General features: G+C 53.8%; 1 protein-coding gene across 4 annotated transcripts; it reads left to right on the plus strand.

The window, feature by feature from the left end:
- Positions 1-64: 64 nt before the first annotated feature.
- On the plus strand, positions 65-10455 carry Fes (FES proto-oncogene, tyrosine kinase). 4 transcript variants are annotated; one of them, XM_052159915.1, is made up of 20 exons: positions 65-449; positions 595-810; positions 945-1166; positions 1300-1473; positions 3817-3913; positions 4086-4269; positions 4706-4843; positions 4921-5040; positions 5155-5277; positions 5395-5581; positions 5705-5788; positions 6238-6447; positions 6723-6845; positions 7111-7164; positions 7687-7805; positions 8115-8209; positions 8293-8416; positions 9264-9421; positions 9534-9656; positions 10095-10455. In XM_052159915.1, exons 3-20 carry the CDS (start codon positions 954-956, stop codon positions 10235-10237), a joined length of 2469 nt encoding a protein of 822 aa, XP_052015875.1. In that variant the 5' UTR covers positions 65-449; positions 595-810; positions 945-953; the 3' UTR covers positions 10238-10455. The 4 variants fall into 4 exon arrangements, with proteins under 4 accessions (XP_052015875.1, XP_052015860.1, XP_052015868.1 ...); XM_052159900.1 differs by having other exon boundaries at positions 618-810; XM_052159908.1 differs by having other exon boundaries at positions 618-796.
- The last annotated feature ends 6949 nt before the right edge of the window (positions 10456-17404 follow it).

Raw genomic sequence — 17404 nt, forward strand, 5'->3', positions numbered from 1 at the left:
TCTCCTGGGTCCCCCCTGGCACCCTAGCATGCTGTCAAGATTCCCCAGACTCCGCACACCCTGGGGGCCCCGGGGGCCCAACACCTGGCCTGAGTCCTCACCTTGCGTCCATCCCCACTGCATTTCGGGTTCCTTCCCCGCGTTCGAAGGACCCCGGGGAGTGCAGGGAGCACAGGCCACTCTTCATTCGCAGGGCCATTCTTTGCCGGCCTCCTCCTCCCTTCCGTTTCCGTGGCTGAGCTGTCGCTGTAGGCTGTGGCCCAGGGCACGCAGAGTGGGGAGCAGGATGGGGGGTGGGCTGTGCTCTCTCTTCCCTATAGTAGACCCGCCCCGCGGCCTAGGGCAACTGAAACCACGGAGGAGGAAGCAGGAATCAGGAACTGGCCGGGTAGATTCTGGGCCTTAGTCGGTCTTCTGCCACCTGCCCCAGGAGCAGCTGCCCAAGAAAGGTAACTCCACCTTCGAGATCCAGGAGTTTATGTGGGACATGGGCAGGGGTGGGCACTGGAAAGGGCCAGGCGGCTGTTCTGGGAACCTGAAACCTGATGGGGGTGGGGCTAGGGTCTTGGGAAGGGCAGAAAAGCCTAGTGACAGGATTTTTTTCTGTGGCTCCCGAGGCCGCAGTCCAGCACTGTTAAAGGCCCCGAGCAGGGCAGGATTCGGTGACATCCAGGACTGGCGTGGGTGAAGGATCCTAATAGGGATCTGCAGTCTGGTTCCTGGAAACAGGATTACTGGCTCTGAGACCTAGTCTGGCACATCGGAAGCAGAAGGACCGGCCCCAGTCCAGGCTGCTGTCTGTACCTCTTGGTATTTTTTTTTCTGAGCAGGACCCCACCCATGTCCCGGCCCGTAGCCCTCTTCCACCTTACTAGCCCTTAGCCTCTTCTTCCATCTCCAGCTGCTTCTTTGTCTCCACTGAATGACCCGGTTTCTGTCCCCAGGACACCATTATGGGCTTCTCTTCAGAGCTGTGCGGCCCCCAGGGCCACGGGGCACTGCAGCAGCTGCAGGAAGCAGAGCTTCGCTTGTTGGAGGGCATGAAGAAGTGGATGGCCCAGAGGGTTAAGAGCGACCGCGAGTATGCAGGCTTGCTTCACCACATGTCCTTGCAGGACAGCGGAGGCCAGAGCTGGAGCAGTGGCCTCGACAGCCCTGTCAGCCAGGTGAGCTTCCGCGAGCTCTCCCATCCGCTCTCCCTCGCCATCTCCCCCTGTGAGGTGGGGTTGGAGATGTTGTAAACCCAGGCTCGCGGGCCATCGCCTTCTTCCTGCCTCCCTATCCCACAATGTGCCGTAGTCCTGGGCAGAGATAACAAGCCAGACGGAGAATTTGAGCCGGGTGCTGCGGCAGCATGCGGAAGATCTGAACTCGGGGCCCTTGAGCAAGCTGAGCGTGCTGATCCGGGAGCGGCAGCACCTGAGGAAGACTTACAACGAGCAGTGGCAGCAGCTTCAGCAGGACCTCACCAAGGTAGGTGGGCACCAAGAGGACTGTCACAACAAGGCGGAACAGCTTTGCACAAGAGCGCCTAGGGAAGCGGAAGTCACCGACCACAGGCCTAGCTCCAGGATGGCCTGTGTGGCCCTCCTGCAGCTTCCTCCTTTCCACTCACAACTTAAGCTAACTTGCTACAGGCCCTGTTGAGCCACTGTGAGGAACTTGGGGTGGCCAAGGGTGACTTTGGCTTGGAGGGACCCCGCCCAGGGCCCCCAGAGGCAGGATCCTGCCTTGGTCTGAATTCCAGCAGCTCTTCAGCTACAGGCTGGGTTATAGGCAGCTGCTTTGTCTCTGGGTGCGTCCCTCCCCCATCCACTGGTCAGTCTCCCCATACCACACCCCTCTCATTGCCAAAGAGCCGGATCCTACCATGGACCCACAGCGCCCTCTTGTGGTCCGCCTTCCCATTCTTTCCTTTTTTTTTTTTTTTTTTTTATCTTTCAAAGCAATTTATTTTATTTTTTTATTCGATATAATTTATTTACATTTCAAATGATTTCCCCTTTTCTAGCCCCCCCCACTCCCCGAAAGTCCTGTAAGCCCCCTTTTCTTCCCCTGTCCTCCCTCCCACCCCTTCCCAGTTCCCCGTTCTGGTTTTGCCAAATACTGTTTCACTGAGTCTTTCCAGAACCAGGGACCACTCCTGCTTTCTTCTTGTATCTCATTTGATGTGTGGATTATGTTTTGGGTATTCCAGTTTTCTAGGTTAATAACCACTTATTAGTGAGTGCATACCATGATTCACCTTTTGAGTGAATCAAACCATTCTTTCCTAACCCAATTCTAGTCAAGTCTAGTCATGCTCCTTCGTCCTCCCTTGGTTTGGGATCCCTTGTTTCACTGAGAGAATGGAGTCCTTTCTGCAGAACTCCATGACTTACATGCTCAAAATATTTATTAGTTGGCTCTTTAAGACTTTCCAAGTTGCCAGGCCTTTAATCCTAACACATGGGAGGCAGAGGCAAACCGATCTCCAGGTTAGAGCCCAGCCTGGTCTACCAAGTGAGTTCCGGGACAGCCAGAGCTACACAGAGAAAAAAGCATCATCCTGTCTCAAAAAACAACCCCCCCAGCACTCAAACAAACAAACAAACAAACAAGAGTGGCAGCGTCTATGGATTTAATCAGCCACAGATGGGGAAACTGAGATTCAAAGAAGCAGAACAGAGTCTGCACATTTTGACCCAGAGCCCAAGCAAGAGCACGGGGCTGGGCAGGCAGGTCTTTGGCCACCACCTCCTGTTCCTATGACCAGGGACATACGGTGCAGCGCCTTGTGCAAACTAAAAATGTTGGAAGTTAGGGTAAAAGACAAGTGTATGGTGGTCTATAATCCTTGTACTCAAGCAACAGAGGCAGGAGGATTGCCATGGGTTGCAGACTGTCTTGGGCTATAGAGCAAGGGAACTAGCCCAACAAAACAAAACAAAACGCTAGGGAAATGACTCTGCATGTGAAGGCTGCCTTACTGCCTTGCCTGACAACCGAGTTTGGTCCCTGGGACTCACCGTGTGAGGCGAGAACCAGCTTCTGCACCTGTTTCTGACTTCTACATGTGCACAATAGCATATGCACACACACACACACACACACACAGGCATGATTTTGTAGAGCTTAGTGTTAAGAATGATTACTGTTCTTTAGAGGATCAGAATTCAGATCCCAGTACTTACACCAAACAAAGCTTACAAATGCCTGTGACTTTAGCTCCCAGGGATGAACATTCCGTTTCCCTCCCCCCGCACCCCCCCCCGCCTGCTCTGGTGGGCATGCCTTCCTGTACACACATGCAAACCCATATACATAAATAAAATGAAACAAATCTTTAAAATGATAGTATTCAGTATGAACTTGAGTGTAGTGGCTCATGTTTGTAACCCCAACATTCCAGAGATAGGGTTATGACAAATTTGAGGCCAGCCTGGGCTATGGAATGGGTCCTGGGTAAACCTGGAGTAGAGAGAGGCCCTATCCCCCAAAAAATATGAGACGGAAAAGAAACCACACCCTATGAAACCGAGCCAGGGTCACGCGAACCTGCCTGTCTGAGGCTGGCTCTACCTGCCACCAGGAGGGATAGCTGGAGCCTGTCCCAAATTCTTTCCTGCCTCCTTCAGTAGCACAGTCTATAACTCATTCCTCTGACCCTGACCTTAGCAGCCACCTTCTCCAGAAGTCTCCAGACTCTTTCAGAAGGATGAGTTTACCAACCCGACAACCTGGGTGGCAGAACCTTTTCAAGGTTTTGCCTCAGATATGATTCCCCCAGAGCTTAAGGGTCTGCCTCCTCACCCTGACCTCCCTTTTTTCTTCCAGACCCACAACCAGGACATTGAGAAGCTAAAGAGCCAGTACCGGACCCTGACACGAGATAGCGCCCAGGCCAGGCGCAAGTACCAGGAAGCCAGCAAAGGTTTGGAGCTTTTCTTCTGGCAGGGAGAAAACCCAGCCTAGTAGACCTGTTAGCTGACTCCCCGGGGAGTGGGGGCTGCTCCTTAGGCCTCTGGGATACCAACCCCACCCATGTGAGCACGCGTATGCGCCCGCCCACTCCCACCACCACCCCTCAACCTCCCACCTGCCAGACAAGGACCGAGACAAGGCCAAAGACAAGTATGTTCGGAGCCTGTGGAAGCTCTTTGCCCACCACAACCGCTACGTCCTGGGTGTGAGGGCCGCGCAGCTGCACCACCAACACTACCACCAATTCATGCTGCCTGGCCTGCTGCAGTCCCTGCAGGATTTGCACGAGGAGATGGCAGGCATCCTGTAAGCTCGTAGTCCCAGTGCCTTCTAACCAGCAGTAGAACAGACGGCTGGGACTGGGCGGTGTGGAAGGGGTGGCGGTGCTAAGCCTGGGAGAGACAGGCTTTGGGGCTCAGCAGCACACCACTGCCTTAAATACATTTATTGGGAACCTTGTTCCTGAGTACTTCCTGTGTACCAGGCACTACCCACGGGATCTCAGTGGTTCTTTGTTACCACTGCCAGTAGACCTATAATCCTACCAGGAAGCAGAAGGCCAAGGAGGCCGTAAATGATTTATTTGCCTAAGGTTATTCACTTGTACATGAGCTAGGGTGGTGGTGGGTGGGGGCTTCTAACCTAGAATTGTTTCGGAACTGGTGTCCTAGGCTGAGCTAGCCTTCCTGGCTAGCCCGAGGTCCTCTGGCTCAGTGGCTCTATGGGGTGGGGGTGGATGCAGGAAGGACATCCTGCAGGAGTACCTGGAGATTAGCAGCCTGGTGCAGGACGACGTGGCATCCATTCACCGAGAGTTGGCTGCAGCCGCCGCTCGGATCCAGCCCGAGTTTGAGTACCAAGGCTTCCTGCGACAGTATGGGTAATGATCCTGATCATTTAACCTCCTGAGCTCCAGGACTTCCGACCTAGTCACCGAAGGACCTTGTCCACCCACAGATCCGCCCCTGATGTCCCACCTTGTGTCACTTTTGATGAATCACTTCTGGAAGAGGGCGAGCAGCTGGAGCCTGGGGCGCTGCAGCTGAACGAGCTGACCCTGGAGAGCGTGCAGCACACGTGCGTGCTAGCGTGTCAGCCGGGACCCCTTGGCCAGGTGGCCGGGCTGGGCTGGGCTGTTGGGGATGCATATGGTGGGGGCACAGTTTTCACTGTCCTGCCCTTGGGGTGCAGGCTGACCTCCGTGACTGATGAACTGGCCGTGGCCACCAAAGAGGTGCTGAGCCGGCAGGAGATGGTCAGTCAGCTGCAGCGTGAGCTCCAGACTGAGGAACAGAACACGCACCCCCGGGAACGGTGAGTTGGCCCCACGGGAGCTCCCCAACGGGAGCTGGCAGCCTCCCTCCTGACTCCTCGCACAAACTTCAGACTGACCCTCTCTCCTGCCCTCCCCTTCCCTGCTCCTGCCTGCAGGGTGCAGCTTCTAGGCAAGAGGCAGGTGCTGCAAGAGGCAATACAAGGGCTGCAGGTAGCACTGTGCAGCCAGGACAAGCTTCAGGCCCAGCAGGAACTTCTGCAGAGCAAGATGGAGCAGCTTGGCACAGGCGAGCCCCCAGCCGTGCCGCTCCTTCAGGATGACCGGCACTCCACCTCCTCCACGGTGAGATGCCCTACCGTGACTGTGCCCCTCCCTTGCCAGCCTGCTTGCAGGGGCTGTGCTCCTCATTTTTGCCCTCCCCCTCCCTAAGCCTGGCCACCTGCTGACGTCTGTCCCTGGCCTCAGGAGCAGGAGCGAGAGGGGGGAAGGACACCCACACTGGAGATCCTTAAGAGCCACTTCTCAGGAATCTTCCGCCCCAAGTTCTCTGTGAGTAGTGCCAAGGCCTCTGCCCATCTAGTTAGGCCAGGTCAGGCGTTTCAGATAATGCTCTTTAGACCACCACACTGGCTTTCACTGGGGCGGGGGGTGGGGGTGGGGGGGGACATCCTTTCCTTCCTTGGGGTTCCAGGCTGCAGATACCTCCGAGCCCTCCCAGGCCCAGGGTTCTCTCCTCTCCATCCCTGTATGCTGCAGGGGCATGCATCTGGGAATGACAGAGAGGCCTGTGGTTCAGAGGAGAAAAGTACTAACTTGGTTGGATCTGCTAGCCCATTCTGGTTGTACCCAGAGAGAGCTTGAGCCAGGCCGCCCTAGAGGCACGTGTAGAGCCAGAAGGAGGAGCGCTTATGAGAAACCCCTCACTAGCCCAGTCCGGGGGGGGGGGGGGGGTCCTCCCGTTCTGAGCATGCCCAGTGACGCCCGCATGCTCCTCCCAGATCCCTCCACCGCTGCAGCTCGTCCCCGAGGTGCAGAAGCCCCTCCACGAGCAGCTGTGGTACCACGGGGCCATCCCTCGGGCAGAGGTAGCGGAGCTGCTAACACACTCCGGGGACTTCTTGGTGCGGGAGAGCCAGGGCAAACAGGAGTATGTGCTGTCTGTGCTGTGGGACGGCCAGCCCCGACACTTCATCATCCAGTCCTCAGATGTGAGTGGGCCGGGATGCTGACCCTGTGCCTTCCATCTTCCCCTCTGTAGGGAAAGGGCCTAAAGCTTGGTGACCTTGAGTGTAGGGAGTAGCTGCCGGGCCTTAGCTGCCTCGGTCTCTTAGGGGGCCAACCGAGTGAGAAGGTGGCAAGGGTGCCACGTACCAGTGAGTCTAGGTCGTCCCTGCCCCTCCCCCCCTCCCAGGGTTCAGGCCTCCTCACCAAAGGAAGCTGCTGACCTCATGTCCCCCCAATACCCCCGACCCCTGCCTCACAGAACCTGTACCGGCTGGAGGGAGACGGCTTTCCCAGCATCCCTTTGCTCATCACTCACCTGCTGTCGTCCCAGCAGCCCCTTACAAAGAAGAGTGGCGTCGTCCTGTTCAGGGCGGTGCCCAAGGTGAGCCTGTTGCCAGCCTAGCCCGTGTGGAGCTTGGGAATCACAGACGCTCAGAGTGTGGAGCGAGCATTACCCCGCGATGTGGCCAGCCTCCTCCTGAGTTTGGGATGCCTTCCTACCCATGGGCCATATACATCAGCCTGATCCTCAAATTATCTCAGTGTCCTGATATGACCGAGCCTATCGGTACGGTGACACACTGAGTCAACAGGAGTCTCCCTCACAGGGCCCAGCACCCTCCTGACTCCCTCGCTTCTTTCCTCAGGACAAGTGGGTGCTGCAGCATGAGGACCTTGTGCTGGGAGAGCAGATCGGGAGGGTAGGTGTAGCCGCGGCCCTGGGACTCCCAGCCTTCTGGACTCCACCTGTTACTTCCTCGACAGCTCCTTCCAGGCTCCGCACCAAGTCCCACCTCCCTCCGGTCCCACCTCGGGCATCCTAGAGGGTCTCCCCGACTCAGTGTGATTGCAGCTCACCATGCCCCTGAGCCCTTTCTCAGAAAATAGCGAATACCAACCGCTAGGCTGGCATCTCACCCCAGCTCCTGCCCTGCTCAAAGGTGTCTCGCCAAGCGCCTCGGTTAATGTAAAAAAAAAAAAAAATGCTGGACACTTTCCAATCAGAATGCTTTCCCGAGCCAAAGACAAGTGATTTCTGGATTTCCCATGTCGCTTTTAGAGAAGGTGGCCTAGATAACGTTTGTATCTCTACAAGGGGGAATCTTCATAGAGAGCCAGGGTGACAAGTCGTGTGGACAATGGGGACAAGATGTCTTGTTCCCTCGAGGTGAGAAAGGGCAGCAATACCGGGAAGTTGTGGTAGGAACCCAGACCTATTGCAGGGGAACTTCGGAGAGGTGTTTAGCGGCCGCCTTCGTGCAGACAACACCCCAGTGGCTGTGAAATCTTGCCGAGAGACACTCCCGCCTGACCTCAAGGCCAAGTTTCTGCAAGAAGCGAGGTGGGTCGTAAAATGAGCGCGACCTGAGGTTCCTTGTGTGAGAGGCTTCCTCTGTGTACTGCCTGGCATAAGTCTCCAAGTTGTCTCATACCCAAGTACTACCCATAATGCAAAGAGGTACTGACCAGGGCCCCACCTGCAGTCACGTGTTCAAAGCCTCAGGCATTCAGAGCCACACACTTCTCCCCTGTAGCTTTCTGTCTTCTCTGAGGCTCCTTTTCAGAGGTGGGCGACGGCGGGGGTGGGGTGGGGACGGGGGCAGGTGCAGAAGGCTGTGAGCACAGCTCACACGTAGCCTGTGCTCCCCAGGATCCTGAAACAGTACAACCACCCCAACATCGTACGTCTCATCGGGGTCTGCACACAGAAACAGCCCATCTACATCGTCATGGAGCTGGTCCAGGGTGAGCAGAGGCGCAGCTCCCCAGGGCGAGGGCTCAGCTTGCCTGGGGCCGCCGACCCGGCTCAAGGCTGCTCTCGCCTCTAGGGGGCGACTTTCTCACCTTCCTGCGGACAGAGGGAGCCCGCCTGCGGGTGAAGACTCTGCTGCAGATGGTAGGGGACGCAGCTGCGGGCATGGAGTACCTGGAAAGCAAGTGCTGTATTCACCGGTGAGTGGGCCACAGGTCCCGATGCAGGCTCTGGGAGACCGACCCCATCACGGTGGCTCCGTCCCTGGGCTGAAGTGATCTCTAGCGCTTTGTGTGTGAGTCACCCGGTGTTTCCGTGCATATGCACGGACGTGTCCATCTGTGTGGCGGCCAGAGGTCAATGTTAGATGCCTTTTTTTCTTTTCTTTTTTAAGATTTATTTATTTATTTTGCCAGGCAGTGGTGGCGCACGCCTTGAATCCCAGCACTTGGGAGGCAGAGGCAGGCGGATTTCTGAGTTCGAGGCCAGCCTGGTCTACAGAGTGAATTCCAGGACAGCCAGGGCTATACAGAGAAACCCTGTCACAAAAAAACAAAAACCAAAAACCAAAAAAAAATTAAAAAAAAAATATATATTTCTTTTATGTATGTGAGTACACTGTAGTGTCTTCAGACACACCAGAAGAGCAGAAGAGGGCATCAGATCCCATTATAGATGGTTGCTGGGAACTGAACTCAGGACCTTTGGAAGAGCAGTCAGTCAGTGAGCCATCTCTCCAGCCCAGTGCTAGGTGTCTTAATCTTTATCACTTTAATTTTAATCACTAAACCTGAAGGTTAAGAATTTTGTGAAGCGGGCTGGCCAGCGACTCCTTCTAAGGATCTACCTCTCCTCAGTGCCCCAGTGCTGGGGTAACAGAGGAGCGTTGCCGTTTTCCGGGAGAGCTGGGGATCTGATTTAGGCCCCCATGCTTGCGCAGCAGACACTGTACTAAGCGCACCACCCCCTAAGCCCTGGCCTAGCGTGTCTGACCCGTCTGGGCAAGCAACACTAGCTGAAGACCAGCTTCCGCCCTGCCCCACCCAGGGATCTGGCTGCTCGGAACTGCCTGGTGACAGAGAAGAATGTCCTGAAGATCAGTGACTTTGGGATGTCCCGAGAAGAAGCTGATGGGATCTATGCAGCCTCAGCGGGTCTCAGACAAGTCCCTGTTAAGTGGACCGCGCCTGAGGCCCTTAACTACGGTACCGGGTTCTCACCCGTTCTGGGCTGCAAGGCTGATGACGGCCGAGCGTGGGTGGACTCCGGGCCCTCGGATGCGGGGCCGTCTCCCATGCTGCCTTGCTTCCTCTGCAGGACGCTACTCCTCAGAGAGTGACGTGTGGAGCTTCGGTATTTTGCTGTGGGAGACCTTCAGCCTGGGGGCCTCACCCTATCCCAACCTCACCAATCAGCAGACACGGGAGTTCGTAGAAAAGGGTAAGGCCACAGATTTATGGTGGTGCCTCAGGACCAAGCTCCTAAGATGTTCCTACCAAATCCTTCCTCCTCAAAACCTCCTACTGGGGCAGAAGAAGAAAAGTCTGCAGCTACCACAGGTGGCAGGCCCATCTATGCCTGGTGGGTTAGAGATTAGAGCCTAGGTCTCTGTTTTGGGGTTCTTTTTTTTTTTAAAGATTTATTTATTTATTATATCTAAGTACAGTGTAGCTGTCTTCAGAGACCAGACATTTCTTTATGGATGGTTGTGAGCCACCATGTGGGTGCTGGGACTTGAACTCAGGACCTTCAGAAGAACAGTCGGTGCTCTTACCAGCTGAGCCATCTCCCCAGCCCTGTTTCGGGGTTCTTAAGGGCAGTGAATCAGAAGGAGTCTGATCCCCTCTCATCCTCGGTACTTTGCACCTGTCCTTGCAGGGCATCGGCTGCCTTGCCCGGAGCTCTGCCCCGATGCAGTCTTCAGGCTCATGGAGCAGTGCTGGGCCTATGAGCCCGGGCGGAGGCCTAACTTCAGTACCATCTGCCAGGAGCTGCACAGTATCCGCAAGCGGCATCGGTGAGACCCAGAGAGCCCCTTGCTAACGCCAGTGGCCTGTCCGGGCGAGACTGCACCTCCTCAGCAGGTCTCTCTCACTGTTGGACAGCTCCAAGACCTGGGTTCCAACCACCAGCAACAGGGCTTCTAGGGAGCAGGGTGCGGCTCCAGGGCTCCATCCTTCTTCCTGCCCGAATTCCTCTCTTAGGCAGAAAAATAAAACAAGTTGTGTTCATCAGGTAATATTGACATGTGTGCTCCTCTGGAGGCCAGGGGCCAGTTCTTAGGAGAAGATGCACATGGTCCTTATGAACCCGCATGGGACATGATGATTGGGTTGAACGTGGGATGGGCGCCAGGAAGCGTGAGGTGCTATACAGGCTTTAGCCAGATGGTGGCGCTGTTCCCCAGAACAGGATCACAGCACAAAGCTGCTCAGGTAAATTGTAGATTGTCCAGGAACCTGTGGAGATAAAAAGTTGGTTGATGTACAGGCTGGCAACTGAGGTGTAAAAGCCACGGGTCTGTGAAAAAAAGAGAGTAGCTTGGGTTGTGTGTGTCACACAGTCCCAGGAAATTCAGGGCTTCCCAACAAAGAAGAAATGTTTTTTCAAGGTGAGAACTCAAGATGAGTGTGAGCAAGACTGAGGGCTAACAGACCCAGGACTCTCAAGGTCCAGCAAGTCCTGCTGAAATCCCTGTCATAGGCGGCATGGCACTAACACACCAACAAACACACCCGTAAAGACTGGGAATGGCTTGTAAGACAAATTGATGAGGACCCCAAAATACCCTGTAACCATACACGCCCCCTCCCTTCCCCCTCCCCCCCTCCCCCTTCCCCCTCCCCCTCCCTCACCAGGCACAGACACCACATGCACACACATTCATGCACAGGCACACACACACACACACACACACACATACACACCCTTGGTCAGGCAAAGTGGTTCATATCTGTGTCATCCGTTTTCTTTTTTAATGATTTATTTATTTATTTTATGTGTATGAGTACACCACCATTGCTCTCTTCAGACACCCCAGAAGAGAGCATCAGATCCCATTACAGATGGTTGTGAGCCACCATGTGGTTGCTGGGATTTGAACTCAGGACCTCTGGAAATGCAGTCGATGCTCTTAACCACTGAGCCATCTCTCCAGCCTGTCATCTGATTTCAAAGATGACAGAAGTAAGCCTTTACAGAGGCTGGCCATGCAGCTGGGGGATGGGCTGCTTGTCGTGGATGGAAGAGGCCCTGGGTTCTATTTCATTGTCAGGATCACATACAAACTCTGAGTACTTGGGAGGTGGGGGTGAGTGCAGCCTCTGCTACATAAGGAATGTGGGGTCAAGCTGGGTAACATGAGACTGTGTCAAAATGATGATGGTGATGGGTTGCGGGTCAGGAAACACAGGAGAGCCACTGCTGAGGGACAAGGCTATCAGAGGCCTTTAATCCCAGCACTTGAGAGGCAGAGGCAGGTGGATTTCTGAGTTCAAGGCCAGCCTGGTCTACTGAGTGAGTTCAAGGACAGCCAGGGCTACACAGAGAAACCCTGTCTCGAAACAAACAAACAAACAAACAAGCAAACAAACAGAAGGCAGAGGCAGGTAGATCTCTATGAGTTCAAGGCCAGACTGCTCTACAGAGTTCTGGGACAGCCGGGGTAGACCACCAGGCTGGCTTTCGAACTCACGGAGATGAGCCTGCCTCTACTTCCTGAGGGCTGGAATTTAAAGGTGCACATTGAGAGGGCTTAAAAAGGAGAGGATGGTGGGGTGGTCAAGGGAGTGTGGCATGGCGGTGTGGGGAAGGGGATGCCCAGGCAGACCCTTGCCTGGGCACCTCTGCCCCCTGAGGGACCACACACACCCAGGCATGGTATAGAATAGAGTTTATTCAGAGTAGGGGATGGGAGTTAATGGTAGAGAAAGAGAGAGAGAGAGAGAGAGAGAGAGAGAGAGAGTAGAGAAGTGGAGTGGAGGCTGGCCATGACCACGTGGAGGGGCGAGAGAGCCCAAGGGGCAGAGAGGTGAGAGAGTGTGGGAAAGTGGAGAGCAAAGAGGGAGAGGAGGGGCAAGTAGCCCCTCTTATAGTGGGCCAGATCTCTGGGGCAGGGCATACCTGGCTATTGCGAGGTAGGTGTGGGGTGGAGCTTAGACAAAACCCCAACACACATCACCGCACTGGGCTCTGAGACCCACTCTTACCAAGAGTGGGAAGGACCTGAGCGGACATGTTCCTGTTCCCAGGGAGACCACAGAAGCGTGGCTCACCGGATGGGCAGAGGAGGCTCCGTGCACACTGAGAAGGAAGGGAAGCAAGCCTCTCAGTTGCTGAGCACTGGCCCGCATTCTCCAAGGCACTTTCCGCTACAACCATGACATGGATATAAAGGAGAAAACCAGAGAGATCCAGGGCCTGTCGCAAAGCCCTCACAAATGTGACTAAACAGCTCAGCGAGATGAGTTCTTGCCGTCTAGGCCTGGGGGAGACTGTGGGTTCAGACCACTGTGACATCACCTGGAATCACGGTGGCCACCTCAGGTGCTCAGGTGATGAAATGGTCACCTCCCCCACACTGCACATTTTATCTACTTCCCAGGCTGAGAAGGGAGAGGGATTTCTTCATGCACTCTTGGGATAATTTTGGGGAACCCATTTAGGTGTTAGGCAATACATCCCATGGGGCTGCACCCGTGGCAAAAGTCGAGAGGCCGTTTGTAAACATCAAAGGCATGTGTGCAAATGGCCGGTGCGGAGGAGATCCAGCAGAAAAGCCAACGGGCGGGGAGGCAGAGGCAGGCGGATTTCTGAGTTCGAGGCCAGCCTGGTCTACAGAGTGAGTTCCAGGACAGCCAGAGCTACTCAGAGAAATCCTGTCTGGGGGGTTTGGGGGGGGAACAAAAACAAAAAAAAAGGGCAAGGCTTCAGTTCTCATTGGGAAGAATAAAAGGCAAAGGTCTGGCCACTGGTGACATTTTCTTTGGGCAGACAGATGGGTCACGCAGCAGCCACACCCTCTCAGCTGTGCTGTGTTCGGAGACAAAGAGCTACCTGACACCACATCCCTTGCTCTCCACAGACAAGGGGCAAGGTTAGAGGCAGAGGTCTCTGGAGTGTTGCGTAGGGGAGGGGTCCAACCATTACTTCTCCAGGCCTAGCCAAGTGACTGACATCAGAGAAGGAAGAGGAGGGCCTTAGACACAAACTAATGGAGGCGAGAGAGCTGATACGATCTCCTTTTATTAGCCCTGAGTGGTCAGTAAAAAAAAATGACTCACGGCTGATAACACACACCAGTTGTTACAGACCATGGAATTCTTTGAATAGAAGAGTGTGAGGACATCCTGAGTCCCTGTTTTGTGCACATCACTGCGTTTAGAGGAAAACATCAGTTTGCCTGTATACCCGTGACAGGACCTCCTTAGCACTACTGTTCCCTGAGTCCCCTGATATTGGCCCCAGTGCACAGGGTAACACAGAGAAGCCTTGGGATCCTGTGACAGCTGATCTTCACTGCCGTTTTGATTGGATTGTGAGCCACCTGAGAGACCGGTGAGATTCCCCTGAGGTGCGTGGACGAGAATGTTCCCGGGAGAAGTGACTGAGAGAGGACCTGAACGAGGGGATCAGCAGCCCACACACTAGGGTTCCAGACCCTAAGACAGGACAAGAGAGAAGCCAGCCCAGGGCTAGTGGCTCATGTCTGTAATCCTAGCACTTGGGAGGTGGAGGCAGGAGGATCAGGAATTCACATGACAGGAAACCTGTCTGAGGGGGCTGTAGGGGGAGGAGAGAGGGGAGAGTGATCAGAGAGGAAAGGCAAACTCCACGAAGCCTGGTGACCTGAGTTGGATCCCTGGGACAGATGGCCGGGAGGACAAGTTGTTCCTCTGTCCTCTGCCCGGTGCTCCACCCTCTATGACTTTAAGGATCATCTAACCTGCATAGAGTTTCAGGCCAGACAAAGTCTCAAAACCCAGAAATTTTAAGAGTAGAAACTGGAGCTAGAGAGATGGCTCAGCTATTAAAAGTACCTGCTGCTCTCCCGGAGGACCCGCGTGGTCGCTCATTCGAGATACTTGGGACACTGAGGCTCCTGGGAACATGGTTGGGGGACTGACCAAGCAAACTAACAACAGCAGGTGGAGCAGCTCGGCAAGCAGGCGAGCGAGGCTGGAAGCCAGGGTCAGACATTCGCATAGAAAAGGGAACCTCACCCAACAGCCAAAGAGGGGGGGCAGCTTTGAGGCTTGGCGTGACAAGCATGCATCGGGAAAGCACCTGCTACATTTTACTGACTCGTGAGAAGGAGCCAGTAGGCTGGCAGTCTGGTGCTGGTGCCACAAGTCTCGACTTGTGTCGGAAGAACACCGTGGTCTGTAAGTAGAGCCCAGGTCCAACAAGATGCCGTGGAAAAGCCATCTTCCCGTCAAGAGCACGCGTGGAGGCCAACAGCCAATAGAAGCTGGTCAGAACTAATGTTGCTCTGCAAAAACCGAAGCTATTGTCACCCAGGATGTGGCAGGTCACCCGGGATGTGGCAGGCCACCCAGGACTGACATGAGAGACCTCAAGACCATGACTGATAGAAGGCCAAAGAAACTCAGCCAAGTTTCTGGACACTAACTAGACGGCAGAGTGACTAAGAGATTCCCAAGAGATACGGTCTAGACACTTAAACCCAGGTGGTTCTGGTGGATGGACCACCTTGAGGGTAGATGGTTTGTTCTGGGTGTGACGTAGCAGTCTGAATATGCACAGAAAATGGAGGCTCTGTCATAATTTGATTAGTTGAGATCAATAGTTTGGTACGGAGCCCTGACTGGCCTGCACTAATTATGTAGACCAAATTGGCTTCACGTGTGCAGATAAGATGAACGTGGTGGCCCATACCTTTAATCCCGGTGCTCAGAGGCAGAGGCAGGCAGATCTCTAAGCAGAGTTCAAGGCCTGCCGAGTCTAAACAGAGAGTGCTAGGCCAGCCGGGGCTATGTAGAAAGGCCCTGTCTCAAGACAAAACATAAAAGCAAAAGTACAACACCAGGATTTAGAAGGAGTAGACAATCCTCTTTCTAAATACAGGTCGGAAAATAATTCTTAGCTGGGCGCACGGGAAGTTGGAGCGGCAGGGGGATGGCACTGTTGGAAGCAGCTATGACAGAGCACTTGCTATTGCTGTGTGGTGAGGCTGGACCACAGTCTAACTCAAGCTTTGGCCAAGTGCACTTTGATTCTCTCCCAGGCCAGAGGAGGCCAGCAGACTGGAGAAAGAACCCCCGTTTTGTAAGAGACTATCCCCTCTGCCATTTTACACACACACCCCTTTTTCAAGATTTATTTATTATATCAAAGTACACTGTAGCTGTTTTCAGATGCACCAGAAGAGGGCATCTGATCTCATGGATGGTTGTGAGCCACTGTGTGGTTGCTGGGAACTGAACTCAGGACCTCTGGAAGAACAGCCAGTGCGCCTAACCACTGAGCCATCCAGCCCCCATTCCTCTTTCCTATTGCAGTGGCGTGCATGCTTCCTTCTGGCCCCTTCCTTCCTTGAGGCCACTGCAGCTACAGAACTGCTTGGTGCTGGCTTGGCGTCCTGTCTCAGTGGAAGAGAGAACAGTGTGTCCCTGTTACTTGTTCCTTGGCATCGTTCTATGGAACCAGGGCCTCCGGGAGCTATCACAAAGCGCATCTCATTTGTCGACTGTGAGCCACTGGTGGCCTGGATCCGCTTGGGCCTGGGCTGGTGTCTCTTAACTGGTTGAGTCAGCAGAGAAAGAAACCTTTTGAGAGGCAGGGCTGTTCTAATCTAGGGTGTGGTGTGTGTGTGTGTGTGTGTGTGTGTGTGTGTGTGTGTATGTGTGTGTGTGTGTGTGAGAGAGAGAGAGAGAGAGAGAGAGAGAGAGAGAGAGAATTTGTGTGTGTGTGTCTGTGTGTGTGTGTGAGTTTGTGTGTTTGATCAAGGTCTCACTACTTATCCCAGACTGACCTCTCAAGTGTCTACATAGTTAAGGGTGAATTTGAACTTCTGACCTTCTGACTTGGGTCTCTCAAGTTCTGGGCTCACAGGCTTGTGCCTGGTTTATGCAGTGTTGGGAGTGAACCCAGGGCTTCATCCGTGCTGGACAAGCACCTGCCACTCGTTTTACTGACTTACATTTCTGAAGGTATTTATCAAAGCTTATCAAAATGTACCAGGCAGCAGTGGCGCACAGCTTTAATCCCAGCACTCCAGAGGCAGAGGCAGGTGGATCTCTGAGTTCAAGACCAGCCTGGTCTACAGAGCTAGTTCCAGGACCGCCAGGGCTACACAGAGAAACCCTGTCTCAAAAAACAAAAGCAAGCTGGGCAATGGTGGTGCACCCCTTTAATCCCAGCATTTGGGAGGCAGAGGCAGGTGGTTTTCTGAGTTCGAGGGCAGCCTGGTCTGCAAAGTGAGCTCCAGGACAGCCAGGGCTACACAGAGAAATCCTGTCTCAAAAACAAAACAAAACAAAACAAAAACAGAAAACAAACAAACAAAAAACCCAAAAAGCAAACAAAAAATTTTGTAAGATACCTAATTTAAAAACAAACAAACGCCGGGTGGTGGTGGCACACGCCTGTAATCCCAGCACTCTGGGAGGCAGAGGCAGGCGGATTTCTGAGTTCGAGGCCAGCCTGGTCTACAGAGTGAGTTCCAGGACAGCCAGGGCTGCACAGAGAAACCCTGTCTCAACAACAACAACAACAAACCAAATCCAAAAAAAAAAAAAAACCCAAAAAACCCAAACAAACAAACAAACAAACAAACAAAAACAGGGCTGGAGAGATGGAAACATGCTGGCTGCTTTTCCCAGAGGTCCTGAGTTCAATTCCCACAACCACATGATGGCTCACAACCATTTATAATGGGATCTGGTGCCCTCTTCTGGCCTGCAGGCATACATGCAGGCAGAATGCTGTATACATAATAAATAGATCTTTTTTAAGAAAAACACTTAAGAGAGAAACAAGAGCCTTTGAAAATAATATTTCATATAAGTAAGTAAGTAAATAAATAAAATGGAAAAGTTCGGAAATAAATCTCCCCTGACACAAGGCAAACACAGTCACTGTCCATCATATCAGAGTGTATGTTTTGTGTTTTGCCCAGGAAAACTTACAACTGCTGCAAATCTGTCCAAGAATAACATCTCAGTCTT

This window comes from Apodemus sylvaticus, chromosome 1 (genome assembly GCF_947179515.1).
Source record: "Apodemus sylvaticus chromosome 1, mApoSyl1.1, whole genome shotgun sequence".
Lineage (NCBI taxonomy): Eukaryota > Metazoa > Chordata > Mammalia > Rodentia > Muridae > Apodemus > Apodemus sylvaticus.

Bases quoted from the DNA above. Each gene is read 5' to 3' on its own strand.
- Fes (XM_052159915.1), top strand. From the start codon at position 954: ATGGGCTTCTCTTCAGAGCTGTGCGGCCCCCAGGGCCACGGGGCACTG. The intron at 1,474-3,816 runs GTAGGTGGGCAC...TTTTTCTTCCAG, and splicing joins TTCAGCAGGACCTCACCAAG to ACCCACAACCAGGACATTGA. The intron at 4,844-4,920 runs GTAATGATCCTG...GTCCACCCACAG, and splicing joins GGCTTCCTGCGACAGTATGG to ATCCGCCCCTGATGTCCCAC.